The 24126-nt window shown below is 35.7% G+C and overlaps 1 protein-coding gene across 1 annotated transcript in view; it reads left to right on the top strand.

The window, feature by feature from the left end:
* ccbe1 (collagen and calcium binding EGF domains 1) overlaps positions 1-23189 on the top strand; it is a 58709-nt gene extending 35520 nt beyond the window's left edge. The window contains exons 3-11 of the mRNA XM_084136736.1: positions 129-181; positions 1198-1332; positions 4131-4268; positions 7310-7416; positions 9867-9975; positions 10721-10860; positions 18002-18037; positions 20067-20102; positions 22754-23189. Coding sequence (XP_083992862.1) covers positions 129-181; positions 1198-1332; positions 4131-4268; positions 7310-7416; positions 9867-9975; positions 10721-10860; positions 18002-18037; positions 20067-20102; positions 22754-23014 — 1015 coding nt within the window. The 3' untranslated portion in view covers positions 23015-23189. The remainder of the gene's footprint in view (positions 1-128; positions 182-1197; positions 1333-4130; positions 4269-7309; positions 7417-9866; positions 9976-10720; positions 10861-18001; positions 18038-20066; positions 20103-22753) is intronic.
* The last annotated feature ends 937 nt before the right edge of the window (positions 23190-24126 follow it).

The following is a 24126-nucleotide window of genomic DNA, read 5'->3' as shown; positions in this document are numbered from 1 at the left end:
CAAACTTTTGAACAGTAGTGTAGCAACATCCTGGCAACCATACACATCACCCTAGCATCAAGGGTAAGCCTTAATAATACTTTTAAATAAAATGTAATATTTTCTCTGTCATTTCTTCTCTCTTTCAGAAAGAAGTGCTGTGAAGGTTTTAAGTTTGTACTGGGACAGTGTATTCCAGAAGGTAAGACCTCTTTCCTTCTCTCTCTCTCTCTCTCTCTCTCTCTCTCTCTCTCTCTCTCTCTCTCTCTCTCTCTCTCTCTCTCTCTCTCTCTCTCTCTCTCTCTCTCTCTCTCTCTCTCTCTCTCTCTCTCTCTCTCTCTCTCTCTCTCTCTCTCTCTCTCTCTACCCACACTAGACTCCTCTGGGTTGAATTTGCTCTGATATTTCTGGACTGGTTTTCCCTCGTCTCCCATTAGGGTTCTAAACAAAATCATTCCTTTTGGAAATAACTCAGCGTGTGATTTTAATGTTGTTTTAACATTTCTAGCACACCTTAAAGAGCTTGGCAGAGTTTCCCAACCAGTAACGAAATCTTGATTACCGCGTGTTTATTTTTATAGTGGGAACAGGTTTTAGCTTATGAATACAGTAATATACTTCTCGATCTTTGGTTGAGGGGTTCAAACCACTAACAAGTTTTTACTCGTAACTGTCAAATAAAAGCATGCAATTAAATTGTCTGCGTTCTGCGGTCCGCCCTGCCACATTGAGAGGGTGTATATTGGTCTCTGAAACGGCCCTTTGAGACAGTCTAGAGCTTGTTTTTAAAGTCTTTTTTCTTTTTTTATGCTGTTTATGTTCTCTGGTGTCCTCACCTGCCCCTTCTCCACTGATGAGAAACACATAAAGGACCGGTTGAGAATGGACACACATTTCCCTGACTCACACGGCACTTCATGCTGTGACTGAGATGGATTTGGCTCTTCAAGGATAAATTGTGGAATAAGGAAAAGATGCGAGAATTCTTGGGCTGAAACTTGCAGTACTGGCTTCCTAGACCACAGTGTTTTGTTTGTACTGTTAAATTAAAATTCTGAAGGGAAAAGATTTGAAGTAGCACATTTGCATACGATTTTCTGGAAATTACAACGATATTGTGTTTTTTGTTTTATAGCTAGGATTTATGTTTGTAATCCTGTACTTTCCTCTCTTGGTGTGTTTATATTTGTTTGTTTGTGGGTGTGTTTGTATATGCAGACTATGATGTGTGTGCCGGCGCTCCATGTGAACAGCAGTGTACCGATCATTTTGGCCGTGTGGTGTGCACCTGTTACTCTGGGTACCGCTATGACCGGGAACGACATAGAAACCGTGAGAAACCATACTGCCTGGGTAAGATTTTACTCCTATTTATATGAATATATTGATAAAAGTGTACTTCAAGTATATTCAAATACAGAGAGTGGTAGAGTTTGGTAATAACTGAAATGTTCCAGAAAACAATTCACAGTTTTTACACTGCAAATGCTGCAAAGTTGTGAATGCATCAATCATAACAAGAAAAAAATATATATATATTATTTTTTTATTGAGACTCTAATGTACATATAGCCATTTTAGGGCCAGATTAACTAAACATGGCAAAATAGTGTGAGAGCGCAATTCCAAAAAAGTGCCAATGTTAGTGGAAAGTTCAGCTTGTGATCTACTCAGGGCCGTTTGAAGGAATTTGGGGGCCCCAAGCAAAATGGACATGGAGGCCCCCCCAAAAGCCCCCCCCCCCCTATAATTATAATTAATTAATTATAAATATATAATTTTATTTATTATATAAATAAAAAATGTTTACAGTGCAAATAATGCTGTTGCATATACTAGGCATAAAATTTTAACATTTTCAACAATTGAACACTTGCAGTAACCTTGAAGTAACTGTTCAAGATCCATTGGTAACTTATAAAAATAATGTCATATTTGCATAAACTGTCACTACTGTATATCCCGACACTAGCACATTAAGATAAGCTATGAAAAAATCATGTTCCTCTGCTTCTTTCTGGTTAAATAATGTTTATAGATGGGTTACAAAGTATTTATTAAGTAAAAAGACTGTTTGCTAACAGTTAAATGACAATTAACTAAATATTAAATAACAATTTACCATCTATTAATGATGGTTATTATAAAGTGTTACCAAAAAGATATGTTAGCATTTCCATATTTTGATATTAGAAGGGAATGGATGCAGCTGCTTTCACAACTACCAATGCTTAAAAACATCCCAAGCTAATGTTTGATGCACAGAATTTATTGTGTGGTTTTCCTAACCCCCATTTGGTAAATAGATTATCACGGTGGAATAGTTAGTAGGCTATGGCATGCTATCTATGTCACTTTCATCAAAACCTATTACAAAGCTATAGCAATGTCATGTCATTAAATACGATAAACAGTGATTCTGGAACAGATCTGCGTCTTCCTTATCCCGTTAAAAAAAAACATATTACAGTTGTAACCATATTCCGTCCGTTCGAAAAAAAAGTTGCACTAACTGTTCGTTACAAGCAGCATTTGCCGTCAGGCAGACAGCTAACATAAACATATTTTTGCTGGCCTACCTGCTGCAAAATTACACCATTTGTACAAGACAAATAGAGCTATTTTATCCAGTGTAATTTATCACTTACTATCTTGTTTTACTTGCATAATTCCGCTTCATGATGACTGCCGAGGAGGTTTTGTATTTTGCCGGCAGCAGAGACGCGTGGTTGGCTGGCTGCAGTCAGCGACTACTGAGGGGGGCCCCCTTGAGGGGGATCCCGATAACAGTGTCATTGCACTTTACTGCATTGACTATCAAAGGGGCGCTCACAGTTTGTCGTTGCATTTTATTCTTAACCAGTCGTTGTCTTGGGGCCCCAGGCCAGCTCGGGGCCCCAAGCAATTGCTTGGTTTGCTTGCCTTGTCGCGACGGGCCTGGATCTACTGATGACGAGCAAATTAAAGAACATAGATGCAGCCAGAGCATTTCCATATGACCAATGCAATCTACCAAGAGCTACGCGAATTAAAGTCTGGTTTAAGATATGTTTTTTTTTGGGCAATGGCGCAAATACCAGTAAATTTAGTAGAGCAAGCCTTAGTAAATCACCTTGCATGATTCATTTAAATACTCTCCTCCCATAAATTTTGCATCTGAAAGGGAAACTCCTACAAATGCATATGCAATAAGGTCAGCTGCAAAAATAACCCTGTCCACGCCTTTTCAGTGCTAATTTTTCACTGTGTGTCTTTAGTAAATCCTGACAGTAGTTTTTTACGCCAAAATAGGGCTTGCGCTGGCGCAAACTCTTTATAAATCTGGCCCTTAGTTTTATTTTTATTAGATTTTTACCATTAAAATTTCTCATTAAACTTTGCATTTGCATGTGTTCCTGTTCCTTTTATATGTTTTTGAGACTCTAATGTACATGTACCCATTTTATTTCATTTTTATTTTATTTTATTCTTAAACTGTAAAATTGTAATAAATAAATATAATAATAATAATAATAATAATATGGCATCTTCTTTAAAAAAATTCAAAAGGTTTGTCATTTTAATTTATTTTGACACCCATGAACCCTAATATCACTCTCTTAGAACAAAAAGGTTAAATTGGGGTTCTATATAGAACCCTAGGGTTATTTCATTTTCTTCTAGTGATAAAGTATGTTTACTTGCCATTTCATTCATTAAATTTAATTACAATTAAAAATCAATTAAAACAAAATTGTGATCCTATGATATGAACGATCCATTCCAAGTTCTATATAGAACCGTTTCTGTGCTGCAGTAAAATTTGTTTTTCAAAAGAAGACTTTAAACTTGTAATTTGATTAAGATGTTTAGAAATTTGACTTGCTTGATCTGGAATACATTTAACCGTATGAAGATGTTAGCACCCTCTATAGGTTGTTTTTAGTTCATGGGGCTTGATTTCTCGATGTTTCTTTAATATCAACATGAGTGTTTCTTAAAGGGTCTGACCTCCCTGACTGCTGAAGTGTTGATTTGATGGGAGTCAAATTTTGTTTCTCCGGCTGATATCACAGAAGCGCTCCTTATAGTGCCTGAGGAGCGAATATCACATCTTTTGTGCTTTGCCAACTTTCCGTCCCTCACACTTTCACTCTCTGTTCTTGCGTCAGACATTGATGAATGTGCCAACAATAACGAGACGGTGTGCTCACAGATCTGTGTGAACACCCCCGGCAGCTACCAGTGTGAGTGCGAGAGAGGCTTCTACTTAGAGGATGATGGGAAAACATGCACCAAGGGCGAGAGAGGTGAGTGTATGCTCTGGATCTTTGGTTGTCTTTCTCAGCAAAGATCTTTATTCTATTAGTTTCCTTGCTCTCTCTTTTGGAATTTGTCTTTCTACTTTTCTTCTGTACTTTAGTGTTTATCACACTTTTTTTGTACCCATTTGTTAAATGTATTAATGGTCCAACACTGTTCACTGACCCCCTCCTTTCGGCCTTAAATAAAAATGATTAATTGCCCAAATTAAGTACTGTAATCCTGAAGCAAGGTCCAAAGAAGTTGTTTTTCGCTTGTGAAGATAAATCAACTTGGCAGTCAAATAATGTTCTAATAACCTTTGAATTTAGCATATTTGTATGCTTATTTTTAAGTTATTTGTATTGTCAGTAGTTTTATGTTGAATCATCTTGGTTAATTTGATTAAAGGATTTGCCATACTTTGTGGGATTGTAGTTCATTTCCAAAGTTTTTCTGTGAGATTTTTGTTCAGTTTGAGAGCCACTTTCCAGTTGGAAGCTGCTTTTGCAAACCTCACAGTTCTGCTTTGATTCGCCAATGCATTTCCAACAAACAACAGAAATGGAGCACGGAAAAGGCAAACCGCTGCTGTGTGAGGTTTTAAATTGAACACGAAGAAGCAGAGATATTCGTTTTCCTGTCTGGGCCTGACTATCCATGCACAGATCTCTCTATCACACAGGGGTGGAAAGGAGTGAGTGCGGTCTGTAAAATGCTCCGACTGGTCATTGATGCATCATTAAACTTTAAGGTCTTATTGTAGCAATGCAAATGCAAGCAGAGATTTGAAGAAAATAAGCCACGTGGAAAGGGTGGATGCTAAATTTTTTATGTTTCCTTTGTATCTGAATAATGTCATAGGGACATATTTAACTTGGAACTTTCATGTGTGCAACATGTTCCTTGTACCTGGCTTTGGTTGCATACCAAGAACATCATAAGTTCATGTCAGATATGGCTTAACTCTTAATCACCTCACTATTTACAAAAAATCCATTCTGCAGCCTCTTCTGGTTTGACATATTTATAAGACATTGCTTCCTGCCTCCCTGCAGGAAGTCCACTGACCCATTGCGGTTAATGACTTTGGACACCAGCTAGCGGTTAGCATTAGCATCAATCACTTCCTCTTCTCCTCTCCTCTGTCCATCTATCTTTTTGGCTCTCTTGTGGAGCGTGTCAGTCTGTCAGAGTTTCCTGTGTGCTGTTTCCTCTCTTTTGGGTCAGTTTGAGTGCAAAACAGGATGACCTTTTGGGGCATTCAGGGATGCAACAACCCAGATGTACAAAAAAGAATTCGGAGAATTCCAGAACACTGAGATTACAGTGTGTGGATCAGATGAGGTTATCAGCTATGAGTCAAACTAAGCTGTTGGAGATTGTGATATAACTCAGTGGATGTTTGGCAGGAATGGCCTGAACTAGTACTATTCTGATGATGCCTGTACAGAGTGAGCCTCTGTTATGACCTTGCATAAGACTTAAAATTCCCCAGTAGTCAATATTTGTATCCCTTAAAACTCATCTTTGATCACCAAACTGACATATTTAAATGCTTTTTCCTTGAAAAAAATTATTCATGCCTTAAAATAGCTTGATTGTAACCCCCTTGCCTCATTTAGTATACGTGGTTCTATGAAATTCAAATTAGTCCCGCCTCCATTCACTCACTCCAGCTCAGAGATCCACTCATTGACGTGACTGGTTACAAGGTAGTTTGTAATGTCAGAAACACCAGCGATTTCAAACCGCGTTTTTGAGACTGTCTTTGGTTCACTGCAGTTTTAAGGAGAAAACACTTGGCAATGGTGTTGACTGATGAATTTGCACATGGTTTGTCTTAAAGCATATTAAAAACACCTCTTAAACATAAAACAACATTAAAAGCTTGATTTTCACCACAGGGGGACTTTAAGATCTTTGTTGTAAGTTTATGGCACAGTTTGATGGCAACATTTGATCTGCCCCTAAAGCTAGTGAGCTACCTTGTTGTCTACTGCCTTCATAAGATCTTACTGACTGAAATGGAATCTCATAAGTTATTGATTTAGAACACTCTACATAGACAACAGGTGTACGTGCTGTAACTGTAAAAGTTTAAAAGGCCACTTAAGTATACTTACTTAGAGTAGTGTTTCCTGACTGTTTCATAACACACTTACGGTAAGCACTTTTATAATGTAGAATTAATAGTTTTACTTTAAAGTACATTTTAAATCATTGCTTTAATAATCTGTTGCCATGCTTTAAAGAAGTACACTTATTTTATTGTTGACTAACATACAAAAGCACATGTAAAGTAGTTGATTATACTATAAATACATTTTAAATGTACTAAATTGTAACTTATATGAATATAATATACAAATATAATAATACTATACAAATATAATAATTACAAATAGACAAGTTTCTATAGAAATTACATTAAAGTATATTTTAGTTTACCATAAAAGCTTTTCAGCACAATTGGCAGTACACTTTTACCATATTCCAAAGACAATAGAAGTAATTATGAATTTACATATAAAGGCCTGCTTAAGTGGATCAAAAAAGCACTCTTAAGTTCAACTAATTCCATTTAATATACTGTAAATGTAAACTATAATACATTTTAACTTATTTTTTAACATGCAATAAGTGCTAAAACAGTTACATTCAGTTTGCACTAGTATATTCTTTTAAAGTAGATTATTTACATAAATACTCTTTTTTCGAAAGTATGCTTAAGTCTACTTCTTTTTCACAAGGCTTGACAGTTGATTTCATTAAAAGTTGGTGTTAGCAGATTGCTAAGCTAATGGTGCAATGCTCTAAGTATAAAAATACATGCACAAAAAAAGGGTAAAATAGTACATTTTTTAGGAGCTTGAATTGCTTTCAATGAGAATTTTTTTATCTCATGAAATATGTGTATTGAAAATCAACAGTTCCCTCAACTCGTCTGCCATCATGGATGGATTCTTTTTACTGAGCTTGTTGCAATTTATTTTGGTTTTGTCCAACAACCTTCCTTAAATTCCACATGCATGTTGTCTCTTTACAGCTCCGCTGTTTGAGAAGTCAGACAACGTCATGAAAGAGGGAACGTGTTCGGCCACATGTGAAGACTTCCATCAGATGAAGATGACTGTTCTCCAACTCAAACAGAAGGTACACTATTCCAGTTTCACCTGCAGGGCTTATTCATTAAAACAAGCAGCAGATTTCTTTTTATATGCATGTCCTAATCCGTAGACTTAAGCCGACCCAACGACAACCTACCTGCCTACATTTCACGAGCAAGTCAGAGTCAGGTTATACAGGTCTTCAGGGATGTGTTGGCGACTTTATAGGCGAAATAAAAAGCGCTAAAACATGGCCCAAATGGCTGAGCGATCTGGTAGTGTGACTTATGTCTGTCCTTGCTGCAGGCTAGTAAATCATGTTGAACGCAGTGATGCGGTTTAGACGGGCTGAGGGCGCAGAGTCAGTGTTCTGCAGTCAGAGCGAGACTGTCAACAAATCTACTCAGCACCCTCATGGTCACAGCTTGATATATAGCTTTTGTGTGTGTGGTCCAACAGACTGTGAGGGAAAAGACTGAGTAAAAAACGTGTTGAACTGGTAAGAGTGAGGCAAAAGGTTTGGTTCTATGAGAAGGTGATGTGAAAACATTCTTATTTTTTAAATAACTGTTATCAACAATGATAATTATAAGAAATGTTTCTTGAGCAGCAAATCAGCATATAAGAATGATTTCTGAAGGATCATGTGACACTGAAGACTGGAGTAATGATGCTGAAAATTCAGCTTTGCCATCACAGTAATAAATTATATTTTAAAATATATAAAAAAAGAAAACAATTATTTTAAATTGAATAATATTTCACAATATTACTGCTAATATTGTATTTTTGATTAAATAAATGCAGCTTTGGTGAGCAAAAAAGACTTCTTTCAAGATTAAACATTAAAAAAATCTGTGTGTAATTTAATACTGAATGGTATCATTAAAATATATTTAAAGTCAAATTCAAAATGTACTTTTCCTGTTCAAAATATTGTGTGATTACCAACTTTATGAGTTTACATGACGGTTAGGATGGTGCCTTAGAAGGTAGCTTACTATTTAGGCAGCAGACTGCAATATTCACTGGGTTTTAAATTAGAATTGTAGTGTTTTATTTCAAATACAATCTACAGACTGTTCTTCACGGCACATAATCTCTCACGGCATCATAAGTGGTTGATATTGGCACTCAGAATTGAAATATGTGCAGGCTGAGGAACCCGACACAAATCAAAACCAGAAACAATGACAAATGAGATTTAAATTGCTTGCAAAGGGCTGAACACAGACACTTGCGCAGATTTATGCGCTTGGCCTAGGGCTGTATCTGCTGTGTGTGGCGAGACCTCAAAGGTCTGTGTGTGCGTCTGTGCGTGTGTGTGTGTGTGTGTGTGTGTGTGTGTGTGAGTGCACTGGTGTCCAGAGCTCAGAGGTTAGCAGGTAATGGATACTTCTAGTTCTTTGAAGTGAAATACTCCACAAAGAACGCTTGTAAAAGACAGGCACTGATCTCAGTCCATGCACCAACCTGAATAATTCAGGGATTTCCTGTTTTTGTAAATGGCATGTACACAGATGTTACAGTTTATAGATCAGATTACATGCTCATGTTACTTTGTTTTCAATTATAATTATCATATCATATATCACATATTTTAGCCACTCCCTCCTGTCAGATGATGTACAGTACCTGTCAAAGGTTTGGGATCATTATGGTTTTTGAATGTTTTTGAAAGAAGTCTCTTATGCTCACCAAGGCTGTATTTATTTCATTCAAAATACAGTAAAAACAGTAATATTGTAATATTTTTTGTGGAAATGGTGATACTTTATTTCAGGACTCTTTTATGAATAGAAAGTTCAATGAACAGCATTTATTTGCATTTATTAAATATATTAAATAGAAACCTTTTGTAACATTATAACTGTCTTCACTGACACTTTTGGTCAATTTACTGCATCCTTGAATTAATAAAAGATTGACTAAAAGTATTAATTTCTCTCTTTTTTTTTAATCTTACCACAAATGTTTGAATGGTATCATTGTTTCCGCAAAAATTTTAATCAGCATATTAGAATGATTTCTGAAGGATCATGCGACACTGAAGACTGGAGTAATGATGCTGAAAATTCAGCTTTGCATTACAGGAGTAAATTACATTTTAAAATATATTCAAATAGAAAACAACTGTTTTTACTTTATTTTTTTATCAAATAAATGCAGCCTTGGTGAGCATAAGAGACTACTTTCAAAAAACATGAAAAAGAATGTTTATTGAAGTTGGGGGTTTTTGGGGGTTTTTTCGCAGAAAAGAAATAACCACATTTTGGGTTTGGATCAGCATGAGAGCGAGCAAATAATAACTTTTATTGTCATTTATGGGTTTCTTTTCTGTAAAACTAACTGCAAGTCTTGCATTTTTGGTTCTGTTGAGCTTCAGAACCAAAAAGCTAGTGCATGTCGTGTTTCTGTTCGGTCTTATCTAGTCCTGTAATGCAAGAAACAGCAAGACCCTGGATGAGCTGTTTTGTTTAACTCTCCTTTCCTCAGATTGCCTTGTTGCCAAGCAACACAGAGGTCAATAAGCAGATGACCAATGAAAAGATGATGATGACACACTCGTTTTTACCTGGTCCTCCAGGGACGCCTGGGCCTTCAGGTGAGCTTTGTTACCCTGCTCGCGTATACACTCAGAATTCATCCTGTGTAAACCATTTTTAAATTTTGGATTGGCATTGCGTTAGCATGAAAACGGTACTTTAAACCCTTTTAGTGGGCTCCTCCCTCTAGGCGGTGTCATGTTTCATATTACAAAATGTATTTTAACTATTTTATAATCAACTTTTTCTAATCTTGACTAAACACATATCATTGGAAAGGTCTGAGACTAAATATTCCATATTTGGTGACTGTTTTGTGATAGAAGTGATGTTGTGACAGAAATGTATTAATATGTTCAGGAGAATGCATTAAAAAAAATTCAATGGCATGTAGGTGTCACCTGGTGGCTAGTTTTGGTACAAGTTTTGTGATGCCAACATTAAATTTGGAACACAACTTACAGTAGTTAGACATATGGCTTTGATTTTATAGCAATTTTAGAGTAAAACTTGTCATAAATATTTTGTATAAAATAAAAAAATGTTTAGTACAGTACGTTTGCTATACAGTAAATCTTAACTTCTATAACATTTTTGCTCTTTAATTTTTTTTTTTAAATAGACCAACCTCAGGTCTTTATTCCAAAGCATTCACTTATTACAAACATTTAAGTTTAGAAATTGCATTTCTGTGTCTATGCTCAAAAAGGCGGGTGACAGTTATTTAGTGTTTTTGTCTCCATTCATGTTTTTTTGCATAATGCCTTTCTTCTTTAAACCTGTCACTTCTTATGTTTCTCTCAGGGAGCCCAGGACCCAAAGGTTTCCCTGGCCCCCCAGGACAGATGGGGCCACCAGGTTTGCCTGGTCCCAGAGGAGACATGGGGCCCATTGGGCCCTCACCGGACCTGTCTCATATTAAACAGGGACGACGTGGCCCAATGGTATGTATCAATCCTCCTAAGTAACCTGGCTATGTTCACACTGCATTTATAAAGTGGTGTGCCACTGAAGAACGATGAGGAGAATGAAAGCAAAGTTTTTCTTGTACGTTTTTTCCTCAAGGATTGATTGTATAGAGCTGTCACCGTAATACTTAGGAGTATAATAGCTCACTGTCCTTCCACTGACTAAACAATAGGGCTGGGTATTGACACAAATTTCACAATTCGATTCGATTTCGATTCACAAGCTTGCAATTCGATTCGATTACAATTCAATTCAATATTGATTATTTTGGATATCAGGTACAATACATTGCAAATTTTCTCAAGGAAAACAAATCTCTTAACTATTATTGTAAACTAAGGGAGTCAGTTGTAGCCTATAGACTTTCATTAGCCTACTATAATATTGAAGGTAAAAATGAACTGATTTATATACAAACACTTAAAATACACTTTTATTTATTTTTATAATAATAAAGTTATATGAAATTATATAAAAATTTAAATGGTGGCTGTCATAAAAAAAACTTTCCAGATTTATTCAAACATGCATTAAATATTTAAGAACATTAAAAATTATAATGAATATGTAATATGGTGCATAGTTTAACAAAATGCTCCTCTCTAGAGTTAATTTTTCTAGCTGACTAATGAGTTTATGGTCACTGGATATGGTTTTTCTGAGGTAAATGTGACGTTACATGACATTGTTTACAAACGTCTTTCCACGGTTAAAACACTGATTGAGCGATTCCATGTGACATGATACGGACTTCGATAAGTTGTACTCTATCTTTTAACACACTTTCAGATGCTCATTCATGTTTATTTCGCGCTGTAACTGGTGTTATTAAGGCGGAAGAGAAAGTCATGTCCGCTCCGCGCTGCTGCTTCTCTTGAGCTGAGCTGAGCCAGAGCGATCTCACGCCACAGCGCCAAAACGGTATTTATGTTTTTGAATTTCGTAAGAAAATGGACGTAATTTGAAATCTGAGACTTTGTTTCATATCAATAATAACAAAGCACAAAGATTATTGCGATTTATTGAATGGGATGTGCGTTACAATGTTCCAGTCATCAACTGAAAACAGGATGACTAATCGATTCTTGGGATTTAAGAATCGATATCGTTTCATAAAAATGAGAATCGATTAAAATCGAGAAATCGATATTTTTTACCCAGCCCTACTAAACAACCACCGGTATGAAAAATCAGCAGTGCAGAATTGTGACGAATGTTGATCTAAAGTGACGTAAAAGTCCGATGTGACTGTTCAGACTGAGGTCGCACTCAAACCATCAGACTTGAATCTGGTTTAGGACCACGTATGGAAGTGGCTCAAATCAGAATCGAAAAGATCAGATTCCATGTGGTTTGTGCTGTTCACAGTGTTGCGCAAAAACATTTGGGCCACTTTTGCCTACAGTCTGAACGTAGCCCTAGAGAGCTCACAAACCATGTACTATCAGCTATAATCAGTCTCCTAAAGTGTCTGATTTGAGGACTAATGTGCACTAGTTCATTTTACTGCATCTATATTAATCATTATAATTAGCCTAGTCTTGCACTGCTCCATTTAATCCTGATGTATGTTAATGCTGTCTGCTTCGGACACAGTGCAATGGTGCTTTTTTCCATTGCCGTTTATCTGTGCCTCACCATTAAGCTCTATGAAGATAAACTTGCTTTGGCTCAGCATCCATTTTGTGACATCCGGGTGGCCTGTGGGGTTACATTCTTGAACATAAGTCTTGTTGGGTGTCCACATTTATTATGACTAGCTAAAGGATGTACTTAAGCAGGTTCAAGGTTTTTTAATCAGTGGTGCTCGATCCTTCTCTTGGACATATATTTTCAGACTGAGGTTTAGTTCTAGCCCTACTATAACATTAAATAGTTTTTTTTCTAAATTTGTGAAATAATCTACAATATAATAATAATAGTACTAGTACTAGTAGTAGTAGTCATAGTAATAATAGTATTAGTAATCATTTATGTGATATGTTAATTAATATTATATAGAAATATAATATAATCAGTGTTATTTTAGAATTATTCGTTACACTTTAGTTTAGGGTCCATTTCTCACTATTAACTAGTGCATGCTAACCTAACCTTATTAGCATGCATATTACTAGGATATTGGCTATTTATTAGTACTTATAAAGCATGTATCAATGCCTTATTCTGCAATGACCATAAGTCCTAGCCAGTACCTAAACTTAACAACTACCTTACTAACTATTAATAAGCAGTAATTAGGAGATTATTGAAGCAAAAAATCATAGATAATAGTTAGTTATTAATAGTGAGAATTTGACCCTAATCTAAAATGTGACCGAATTATTTATAAACTATTATAGTATTAATTTATTTTTATTTGCTTTTATATTTCAGTGTTAGTTTAAGCAATTTTAGTGCTTAAACTTCAACTTATTTATTTTAGTTAGTTGCCAAGGTGGTCAACATTCAAACAGTAAAAATGTTTGCCTTTGGCTAAAAATGGTAAATTAACGAGTACGATATGTCAGAAGGGGATGAAGAAGTTCATAGAGATGCGTTGTTGTGTTTGAAATCATATGACGCATGTTTTTAGTGCTGGAACTCTGGACTTGGTGCGACAGGCATTTAAACATGACCTCTGCTGGAAGTTAGGCCTCCAGGAGTAGGATTGAACACCCCTGGTGTAAAGATTATAAACATCACATTACACTTACATTATTAAGATACTGAGTAACTTAATTGTTAGTTGTACTTGATCTTAAACTCTTCATTTTACACTTTTAGCATTTGCAGATTTAATGAGCCAAGCTTCATTTTAGACACAGCATGATAGTGATATAGCTTGCTGACCTACGATTGCCATCGACGGTGACACGCTTTACACTTCCTGTTACAGACTGTTAACCCTCATTACTCTTTCACACATTCTTCCCCAGACTGACGGTCTCACACAGACACACACACTTTTTCACACTTAAATTTCAAGTGCTGTGAATCACAGCAGACTTTCTAATGTTAACCTTTTCAGCCGAATCATCACTTTGCGGCATGTGTGTATCTAGCCTCTGGAGACAATGTCTTAAGTTCATGACCGCGAATATTTGTAGATCTACTGAGAAATTAGGTATGTTGTTGACATGGAAATATCACTGAATGTTTTCTTTATACACATAAGATGCATCTGTAGTTGAAATATTTTTACTCTAAGGTCATGAACGCTGAGTAAATCTGTAATGTCTGGTCTCATTTGGGCCATAATCAGTTTTGAGCTCTTGTAGCCATGGAATTCTTTGTTTTTTGGATGCAGTTCCACTTCGTGTTTGCTTTTACGGGAGGCTCTTAATAGTTTCAACAGCCTTGTAAGACTGAAACTGGATCAGCAGGTGTAGGATCTGTTTTGTTTGCACTAAAATCATTTAAAAAGGCTTTGGACTACCAGCGTATGCGGTGTTGGATTTTGGACCAATTAGATTGCAACAGAATATCCTGCTTCTCACTGTTGAACCTGCTTGAGACTAATTTAAATTTACATGGAAGAGATTGTGTGTGACTTTATCACACTATTACACTGCAAGTCCTAATGGCCAGAGCCAGTATTTTGACACTTACCCGTTTTTATGTCCTGACTGTTTACATTAATTTAAGGCATTATCGACTGTGTTTACATTTAATACCGCGCCAAGACACACTTTTCTTTGACATGAAGTACCATTGAATTTTTTTTCTTGTTAATCACCGTGTCATATCAAACCCGCTAAAAATATTATATACACAGTCACAATTTCAAAACATTGCTTGCAGTAACATCCCATAATTTATATATAAAAAAAATATTAGTACAAATCAACAACATTGTATATTCTTTAAAAAAATTACTGCTCATGCATACAGTTGCCACCATGATACTGTGGTGGTGTGTGTGGTTGCCAGGGTGTTGCTACGCAGATTCTGCGTTGAGCATATTTGATGTTTAATATGCAGTTAGTTTTTGTTTTTCACATGTATGCAACAATATCTGTGCCAGATATCAAAAGGAAAAAAAAATGAATTTATTGACAGTATAAATATATTCTTAAATTATACATTTATTCTTATTTAATATTTCTTGAAGTAATTTTTATTAGATTTTTATTGATTTTATTATTAATAAATATTTTAATATATAATATAATATAATAAATATTTTAATTGTAATTGTATTTATAAATTTTTAATTGTTAACTTTCATACTTTCATACCACATTCATACTTTTTCTAAGTATCGCTATGACAGTAATGTATAACATTAATATAATTAAAATTAATATGAAAATTATTGAATAATAATACATGATGAATTTTTATTCAACTAATTCATATTCCTATTCATTTTAATTAATACATTTGTTATATAAAGTTTAATATTACTGTTATATATAATGTATAATGTATATTATATAAATTAAATATTAATATATTTATTTAACAAAAAAAAACTATATTTAATTTTTAATTTAAATAAAGTAGGGATATAGCTTTAAGTTTGCAAATGTCTAGCTCCAATAAAACAACAGATTTTCAGCTCTCCAGATCGTGCTATCGGCTCATGCCTAGCTGGGTCACCTCCGTCTGGGCTAGCGCTTGAACACGTGTCCCCTAAACCCCCTGACCTTCAGCTGGCTGACCTCTGACTGTCTGAAGGGGGGCGTCTTTGCAGGTGGGGTGGAAACTAGGACGGGTAACAGGAATCACTTTCATCCTTTTTTTAAATTCCTTTTTTGTTCTTGTCTGTCCTCCTTTTTCCTATCTGATAATCCATCCTTTCAACCGATGATTGATATATTTCTGACCAAAAAAGCTGGTTGTGTGCCAAGTAGTGTACATTTATCAATATGCCAAAACACAACATACATCCTACCTCTGGATGTTGACAAATGATAATGGCAATAACAGAGAAAAGGCTGACTGCGTTACTGCACATGGGTTGCTTTCTTTGGCCCATATGCTTCTCGAGGCCGACTGTTAACCCGTCCGATAGAGTCGACCTTTTGCTTTTAATGCATTGGACCACATCACTAAAGCGCGAGTCGTCAATGAAGAAAAATACTTCTGAAGTTGTGTAATAATTTATGAATCCTGGATGTTGAAACATGAGCCCTTCAATGCTCTGGAGTCGTAGCTCATAATATAAGTTTATTTTGAGAGTGTTCAAAGATTCTTTTTTTTAATTTGATAAATGAGAAGTAATGCCGTTTGGAACAGGGCTGTTTAAAGAGCTGCCGCCAGTTGTGTCTGTGGGATCGTGTTGTGTGTTGCATGTGTATAAATACAAGTCCGAGACCCTACGTGTGTAGTCATGAGACTCCCCTGTCTGTCACAACCGCTCCATCCGTGAACACACGTATTCTGTGTCTTTACTAAAGGACTGTTGACGTTGCCGCTGGCCCAGAACCAGCTCTCTCTAATCACCCGCATAAAAACAGAATTCAATGCAGTATTTTTAGATCAATGAATCATGTTTTCCATTCTGGTACAAATGCGTCTCAGATCTGCCCTAGAGATCTGGACAAGCACGATTTGATGTGTGAAAATATTTGAAAGTTGAATGAACAGGACCATCAGATCTATAATTTGGTGATTCTAAATATGTATTTCTTGGATTGCAGAAAGTCCTTACTTTGGCCTTTAGCTGTCAAATGGGTTTGTTGGTTTTTATTTAAAGGACGATTCTAATAGTAGTATTTTTAAAGCATGATAAAGACTTTTTATTAACAATAACATTATTATATTTCTACATTTCTGGAATCTAATTTTAGTCGGGTGCACACTGTGCGATTTTGGCCACGATTTGGCCGTCTGAGACAAATTTTGCAAATCCTAAAAGAATCCTCTGATCCTATGCTAAAATCTGAAGTCTTTGACCATTCGCAAGCAACAATCGTAAAGGCTGTAGCTTCAGAGCAAGCCTGGACTTGCATCTGCTAATAGATACACAGACGCACTGCTGTGAGCATGTAAGATATGCTGTTGCATAAATAGACATACCAGTGGCGTAAGCAGAATTTTATTTTTGGTCAGCCCTCATCATTACAAATACAAAACAAAGACGTGAACTTTTATCAATTGTGAATTAAAGGGGACATAACACACAGTTTCTGCCAATCTCATGTTAATCTTGAGTACGTATAGAGTAGTATTGCATCCTTCATATCTCCGAAGAGTCTTTAGTTGTATCAGATTTATAAAAGACAGATGCCGCTTCTTTCCGAAAACAGTCGAGCTCCTGGAGGCGAGCTTGCTCTCGCTCTGGTTGATGTGTGCACGCACTTTTCCAGGAGAAGTGCCCATACAAGGAATTCCACCCTTCATGACGTCATACAGGGCCATACTCGAAAAAAAACTTTCCAAAACTTATACGAACCCTGAAGGGGTGTATTTGGAACCCATCCATATACAACATTTGAAATGTTATAATAATGTTTGTAATTATATTAAAAACAATGAAACAATAAGGGACGTGGAGGGTTTCAGAGGAACTCTGATAGTGTGCAGTACAAGTTTACAGCAAACAATGAACCAGATTATTTAAAGGTGGGGTATGTGATTCTCTTTTTTGTCCATTTTTTTCAAAATCACTTGAAATCCTATTCCTAACCCACTTACAGCCACTGAGTTAGAAGCACTGAAATGAAAATTAAGCAATTTAATCATCTGTGGAACGGGCAGGACTCGAAAAACTCCAGCCAATCATTTCCAAGACCACCTAGAATCATTGGACAGTAAGTTCGTCAATCATCCCCCTCCTCCCATTAGAATGGGTGGAGTCAGGGCCAGCGTTGGAGGAAAGAAGGTAGGACCATTTGAGTTGTGTATTTTCAAAATCTGCCGGCCATTTTGCAAATCCCATACCCTACCTTTAAATGTTGAGCAAGATTGCAGATTCCATGTAAAGGACCTATCAGCCTGCGCCCTCTAGAGTTTCAGGACTGAACTAGATCTTTCAATCATGACAACTCTCTGAATAGTTGTAGCGTGTTATTGAATGTTAATGTATTTGGTCTTGGCACACTTGATCTGCTATGCCCTTATACATTTACTGAACAAATTTAAACTATATGCTATTTTGTGTTTAATCAAAATGTGTTGTGTGTTTAGGGTCCTCACGGGGCTCCAGGGAGAGATGGCATGAAGGTACGGTATGTTTTCTATCTATCTTTATCTCTCTATCCACCACTTTTCAAAGCCATGGCCAAGGGCTATTTTCCATGTGCAGAATGCAAATATTTGGAAAAACAGGATAAAGATGTTTAAGATCAGTGGTGACCAATCACTAATGAAATAAACTCTTGTGTTGATGACCAAAGGCCAAAATGTTCAGATATGACATCATAGATGGCATGACGAATTACAGATATTTCAGAATGTCAAAACACTATTATTACGGTCTTGAAATGGCAAATATGATTAGTCAAAATTTTGAGGTTTTTATTGAGTAATTACACTGAGGGATTTCACAATACACCACAGATAATCATGGTATATAAAAGCTTTGATATATTTATATTATCGTATTTATCATATTGTATACTATTATATAACTGTCAAAGTTTGTGAACTACAAGGTCAATGTCATGTGAATCAAGTATAGCACAGTTTACTAAAGTCTAACCGTTACTTGTGATCTGCTAGCTCATAGTCTACAAACAATTTTAAAAACAAGCACAATGGTAAAAATTGGCTGTTTTGCCAACTATTATATCAAATTATGGAACTAAATTACAAGGTTGTTCATGTTACAGTATAATTGAGGTAGGTCACTTAAAGCCATCAATGCTAGGCATGGAGACAGACATTAAAATCCACTAAAAATAACTAAATCAGAAATGGTTTAATACAGGCAAACAAATACACAAAGTTTATTTTTGCATTGTTACTGTGGTGGTAAAAGGTGGCCTTCAAATTCTGTGCCATTAAACCGGATGCTATTATTCAGGTAGCTAGCTATAAATATGTCATCAGTTTAAGTAACTTTAACCAGATTGATTGTCCCACCGTGACTGTAATTGATCTAAAAACTGATTTCAGAAGTAAACACTTCACTGTTGCAGCCTTTAAAGTAACACTGCTTTCGCATTATGAAATGCGGGGGAGTGTTTTTGAAAGAAGATTCTTTAAGGCTGAATTTATAGTGAAAATCTAGTAAAAAGAAGAAGTAATATTGTTTAATATTATTACAATTTAAATGTTTATTGAAACTGTTAAACACCATCATTCAACAGTTTGTGGTAAGTAATATGAAAAAGGGAAAGAAATTAATATTTGTATTCAGCAAGGATGCATTAAGTTGATCAAAAGATTTCTATTATTTTAGATAAATGTTCACCTAAATCAATTTATCAAAGCATACTAAAATATGTATCAAGGTTTCCACAAAATATTAAGCAGCTGTTCCAACATTGACCGTAATAAAAAATGTTTCTTGAGCAACAAACTAGCATATAATATAAACATATAATTATAATAATATTTCACCATATTACAGTTTTACTCTGTTTTTGCCTTAATTGGCGAGCATCAGGGACTTCTTTCAAAAACATAAAAAAAAAAAGATAATTATTCCCAACTTTTGACCGCTAGTGTGTCAAGTATGTCTCGGGCCTTAGGTGAACTGCTATATAAGCATGCTTTTCCATTTTGTTTGTTTTCCAACATGTATGTGCACAGAGAGGTTCAAGGTTGATCCGCGTATAGTATGTGTGTATAGTGTGTTTTTCTGGTTTTGTATCCACAAATTAAAAACATCTGGGCCGCTTACTACCTCTCCGCGAACCCTGACCCTACGTAATCCCCACAGAGGGGTCAAAATCTCACAACGTCTGTCTGTGTGGTACCTACTGCCATACCTCGCCCCAAATGAGCTATAGACCAGCTTCAAATGGTGCGCAGAAACAGTGCTCAGATAGCATTTGTGATGTTGAACAAACCCATCGCTGTCTTTCGGTTTTATGTACCAGTTAAATTGTATTGTGCAGTGATTCATTTGCTGGCGTTTGAGATGCTGAACGACGGAGTAGGGACGTTTGATTTTGACTAGCGATGGCTTGTTTTCTCACGTGTGATCATGTTACTGAGAGATAGCTGGCAATAACTGTCCTGTTGGACTTCTCATGGCTTCTTTACTGTAATCCTGCTAACCCAAATATTTGTTTGGTTTCTCCAGGGAGAGAAAGGGGTTCCCGGCCCTTCCGGACCTCCAGTAAGAACTTCTTATCATGGCACTTTCTCTCATGGTTCTTATGTCTGAAATATATTTGTCTGTGTTAGCCTCTCTCGCTCTCACCTTTGATCGGTTTTCATCTGTCCGTCTCTCTCTCAAAGTACTAAAGCAGACATCCTAGTGTGATTATTTACAAAATCAAGTGTAGAAGATTTGTTTTTCTTGAAAAAGACCCAACATTTCTAACCCTTGCAAACTGTGCCATGCAGCTTAGCATCAGTAATAGCAACTCATAGTAATAGTAAAAAGAATTATTATAAATGTAACAAAAAAGTATTATAAATTTAATTATATAATTTATATCAAAGCCAACTCATGTTTTTTGGTCTCTACCCTTGTCATTTAAATAATCTTTTTTTTTTTCCCTAACAATATGTATTTGTAGTTGCTGTTACGTTTAAAATTAATTCTGTACGTAAATATTTTGCTATTCTAAAATAATGCATGCAAAATCACTGAAAATAGATCGATCTATCTATGTCTATCTATTGTTCATGTTGTTCTATTTGAAACATGAAATATAGAGCTGAGTATCGTCGGCATAACAATGAAAGCTTCATTGTTATGCCGACGATACTCAGCTCTATATTTCTTCAAAACCTAATGAAACTTACCAATTCACAAAATTAACGGAATGCATAGCTGATATAAAAAATTGGATGACTCGTAATTTCCTACTTCTAAATTCTGAAAAAAACAGAGATTCTAATTATTGGACAAAAAACGTCCTCACGTAATAACCTAGAATACTGTCTAACACTTGATGGCTGCTCTGTTAAGTCTTCATCGTCGGTTAGGAACCTGGGTGTGCTCTTTGATACCAATCTTTCATTTGAAAGTCACGTGTCTAGTATCTGTAAAACTGCATTTTTCCATCTTAAAAATATATCTAAATTACGCCATATGCTCTCATTGACAAATGCGGAACAATTAGTCCTTGCATTCATGACCTCAAGGCTAGATTATTGTAATGCTATTATGGGTGGTTGCCCTGCACGCTTAATAAACAAACTACAGCTAGTTCAAAACACAGCAGCTCGAGTTCTTACCAGAACCAGGAAGTATGACCATATTAGCGTGGTTCTGTCAACACTGCATTGGCTCCCTATTAAACATCGCATCAATTTTAAAATATTGTTGATTACTTACAAAGCACTAAATGGTTTAGCTCCGCAGTACTTGAGCGAGCTCTTAATGCATTATAGTCCTTCACGTCTATTGCGATCTCAAAATTCCGGCCAGTTGATAATACCTAGAATATCAAAATCGACTGCTGGCGGTAGATCCTTTTCCTATTTAGCACCAAAACTTTGGAACAGTTTTCCTACCATTGTCCGGGAAGCAGACACACTCTGTCAGTTCAAAGCTAGATTAAAGACGCATCTCTTTGACCTAGCATTCACATAGAACATTATAGACTTCTATAATTCAATGTTAGGCTGCATAGATTAGGTCAGCTGGAACCGGGAACACTTCCCATAAATCCTGATGTACTCGTTACATCATAAGAAGAATGGCATCTACGCTAATTTTAGTGTCTTTGTTTATCCCGAGGTTTTCCCGCAGCCTGCCGCATCCAGGCCGTATCCAGATCTGACGAAGGACCTTCGCCTGAACCCGATGTCAACGCAGTGCTGAAGTGCCAACTAGTCTCTCCCTATGGAGGATCCCTTTACCACTCTACAGATAAAGCGTCGTCGGGAAAACTCAATTCGCGTACCTACCCCGAATTGATAAAATAAAATAAAATTCTGTATCAAAAATTATAATAATTATATATAAAAAATTATATATAATTTAATAACAAATGATCGTTGCGACGGAAGCGAATCAATCAAAACTAACTTTAGCTGGAAAATAACTTTAAGAACCGCTATAAAGCCAAAACAATCTTACCTTAAATTATACGTTTATCTTTGTAAAGCTGCTTTGAAACAATCTACATTGTTAAAAGCGCTATATAAATGAAGATGACTTGACTTGACTTGACTATTTATCTATCGTTTGTCGTTCTCTCTGTCGTTTGTTCCGTCATTCTATCTATCTATCATTTGTTCCGTTGTTATATCTATCAATAGTTTGTTCTGTCGTTCTATCTATCATTTGTTTTGTATTTCTATCGTTTGTTCTGTCATTCTATCATTTATTCTGTCGTTCTATCTATTGTTTGTTCTGTCATTCTAACCAACGTTTCTTCTGTATTTCTATCGTTTGTTCTCTCGATTTATCTATCAATCGTTTCTGTCATTCTATCAACCGTTTGTTCCGTCATTATATCAATCTACCGTTTATGTTGTTTGATCTATTTTTCATTTGTCGCTCTATCTAACGTTTGTCGTTCTATCTATCTGTCGTTTGTTTCGTCATTCTATCTATCGTTTGTGATGTATTTATATCTATCAACCGTTTGTTCTGTCATTATATATAATCTACAGTTTGTTCTGTATTTCTATCCATCAATCATTTCAGTTGTTATATCTATCAATCGTTTGTTCTGTCGTTATATCAATCTATCGTTTGTTCTGTCATTCTATCTGTCTATCGTTTGTTCTGTATTTCTATCTATCAACCATTTGTTCTGTCATTATCTGTGATTATTCATGTGATGATGATGTTGTTTGCGTTTTCAGGGCCCGCCAGGATCCTTTGACTTCCTGTTACTCATGATGGCTGACATTCGTAACGACATCGCAGAGTTGCAGAACAAAGTGTTCAGCAGACCGTTGCACTTCTCAGGAGAGGACTTCCCGTCTGCCCCAGACAGTTGGAGGGATACCCAGGACAGTCTGGACTTCGGCTCCGGAGAAGACTACAAACCCCAGAGCCCCCCGAAGAGCACCAGAAAGAGGAAATTGCCCCGGACCTTAAACAATCCTGATTGGCCAATTTGAGACTGTCCTCGAACAGAGTCAGAACTGAAAGAAAGAACTGATTAAAGAGAGAATGAGTAGTGTACATATCACAGAATGTCTGCTATTTAACTGTATACTCGCTGAAAAAAGGCTGAATGTATTTCATTGTATGAAATCTCTATTTTTATAACATAAAGGATGTACATTTTTGTAATTTGGGCATTTTTCATTTGTCTACCAAAATAACTAATAGGTGACACATACCATGTTCTCTTTTATTCTTCTCAACCGCTAATTTCTTTGTAGGTACAAAAATATTTCTCTAAAAAAAATCTTACAGTTTTTATGAAGATATATTTATACATTAATCACTGTAAGTTGAAGTTAGGATAATTTCCAACTTAAATCCAAAATTGTGTGAAGTTTAATTTATTGGATTGTTTCAAATATTAAGCATTTCAAAACCATAAAACATGCAGTGCACAACTGTTCATAAGTTTGGGGCAACGGTGTTTTGGGCCAGTATTGTTTGAAAAAAAAAAAAAACTTTTATTCAGCAAAAAAATCGTGAAAAAAATATATCACTGTTTTAACAAAAATATTAAACAGAACAACTGTTTTCAACATTGCTGATAATCATAATAATAATCAGCCTATTAGAATAATTTATGAAGGATCATGTGACACTGAAGACTGGCGTAATGATGCTGAAAATTCAGCTTTGCATCACAGGAATAAATAAAATTAAAAAATTTAAAAGACCGCTATTTTTAATTGATTTAATATTTCACAATATTACTGTTTTTGCTGTATTTTTCATCAAATAAATCCAGCCTTGGTGAGCATTCTTTCAAAAACATTAAAAAAATCTTACTGAGCCCAAACTTTTGAATGGTATGTGTATACAATGCATATAACTACTATAATATTTTACATGTATAATTTAGTTTACTTGACTAAATTTGCATGTGTGTATGAGCGCATCATTAACCCTTGATATCATGATAATAGCAGTACCACACACATTGTAGAAATTTGTTTAGCTTTTATGAAAATAGGCGATGAAAACAAACTGTCTACATACAAAACTGAGTCCAATTTAGATGTTTCTTCGAGTTTACTCTTTTTAGTCACACTTCAAATCCAGGCCA

This window comes from Abramis brama, assembly GCF_963993115.1.
Source record: "Abramis brama genome assembly, chromosome: 15".
Classification (NCBI taxonomy): Eukaryota; Metazoa; Chordata; class Actinopteri; order Cypriniformes; family Leuciscidae; genus Abramis; species Abramis brama.
Note: the sequence above shows the minus strand (reverse complement) of the source record. Positions and strands in the feature narration are given on the sequence as shown.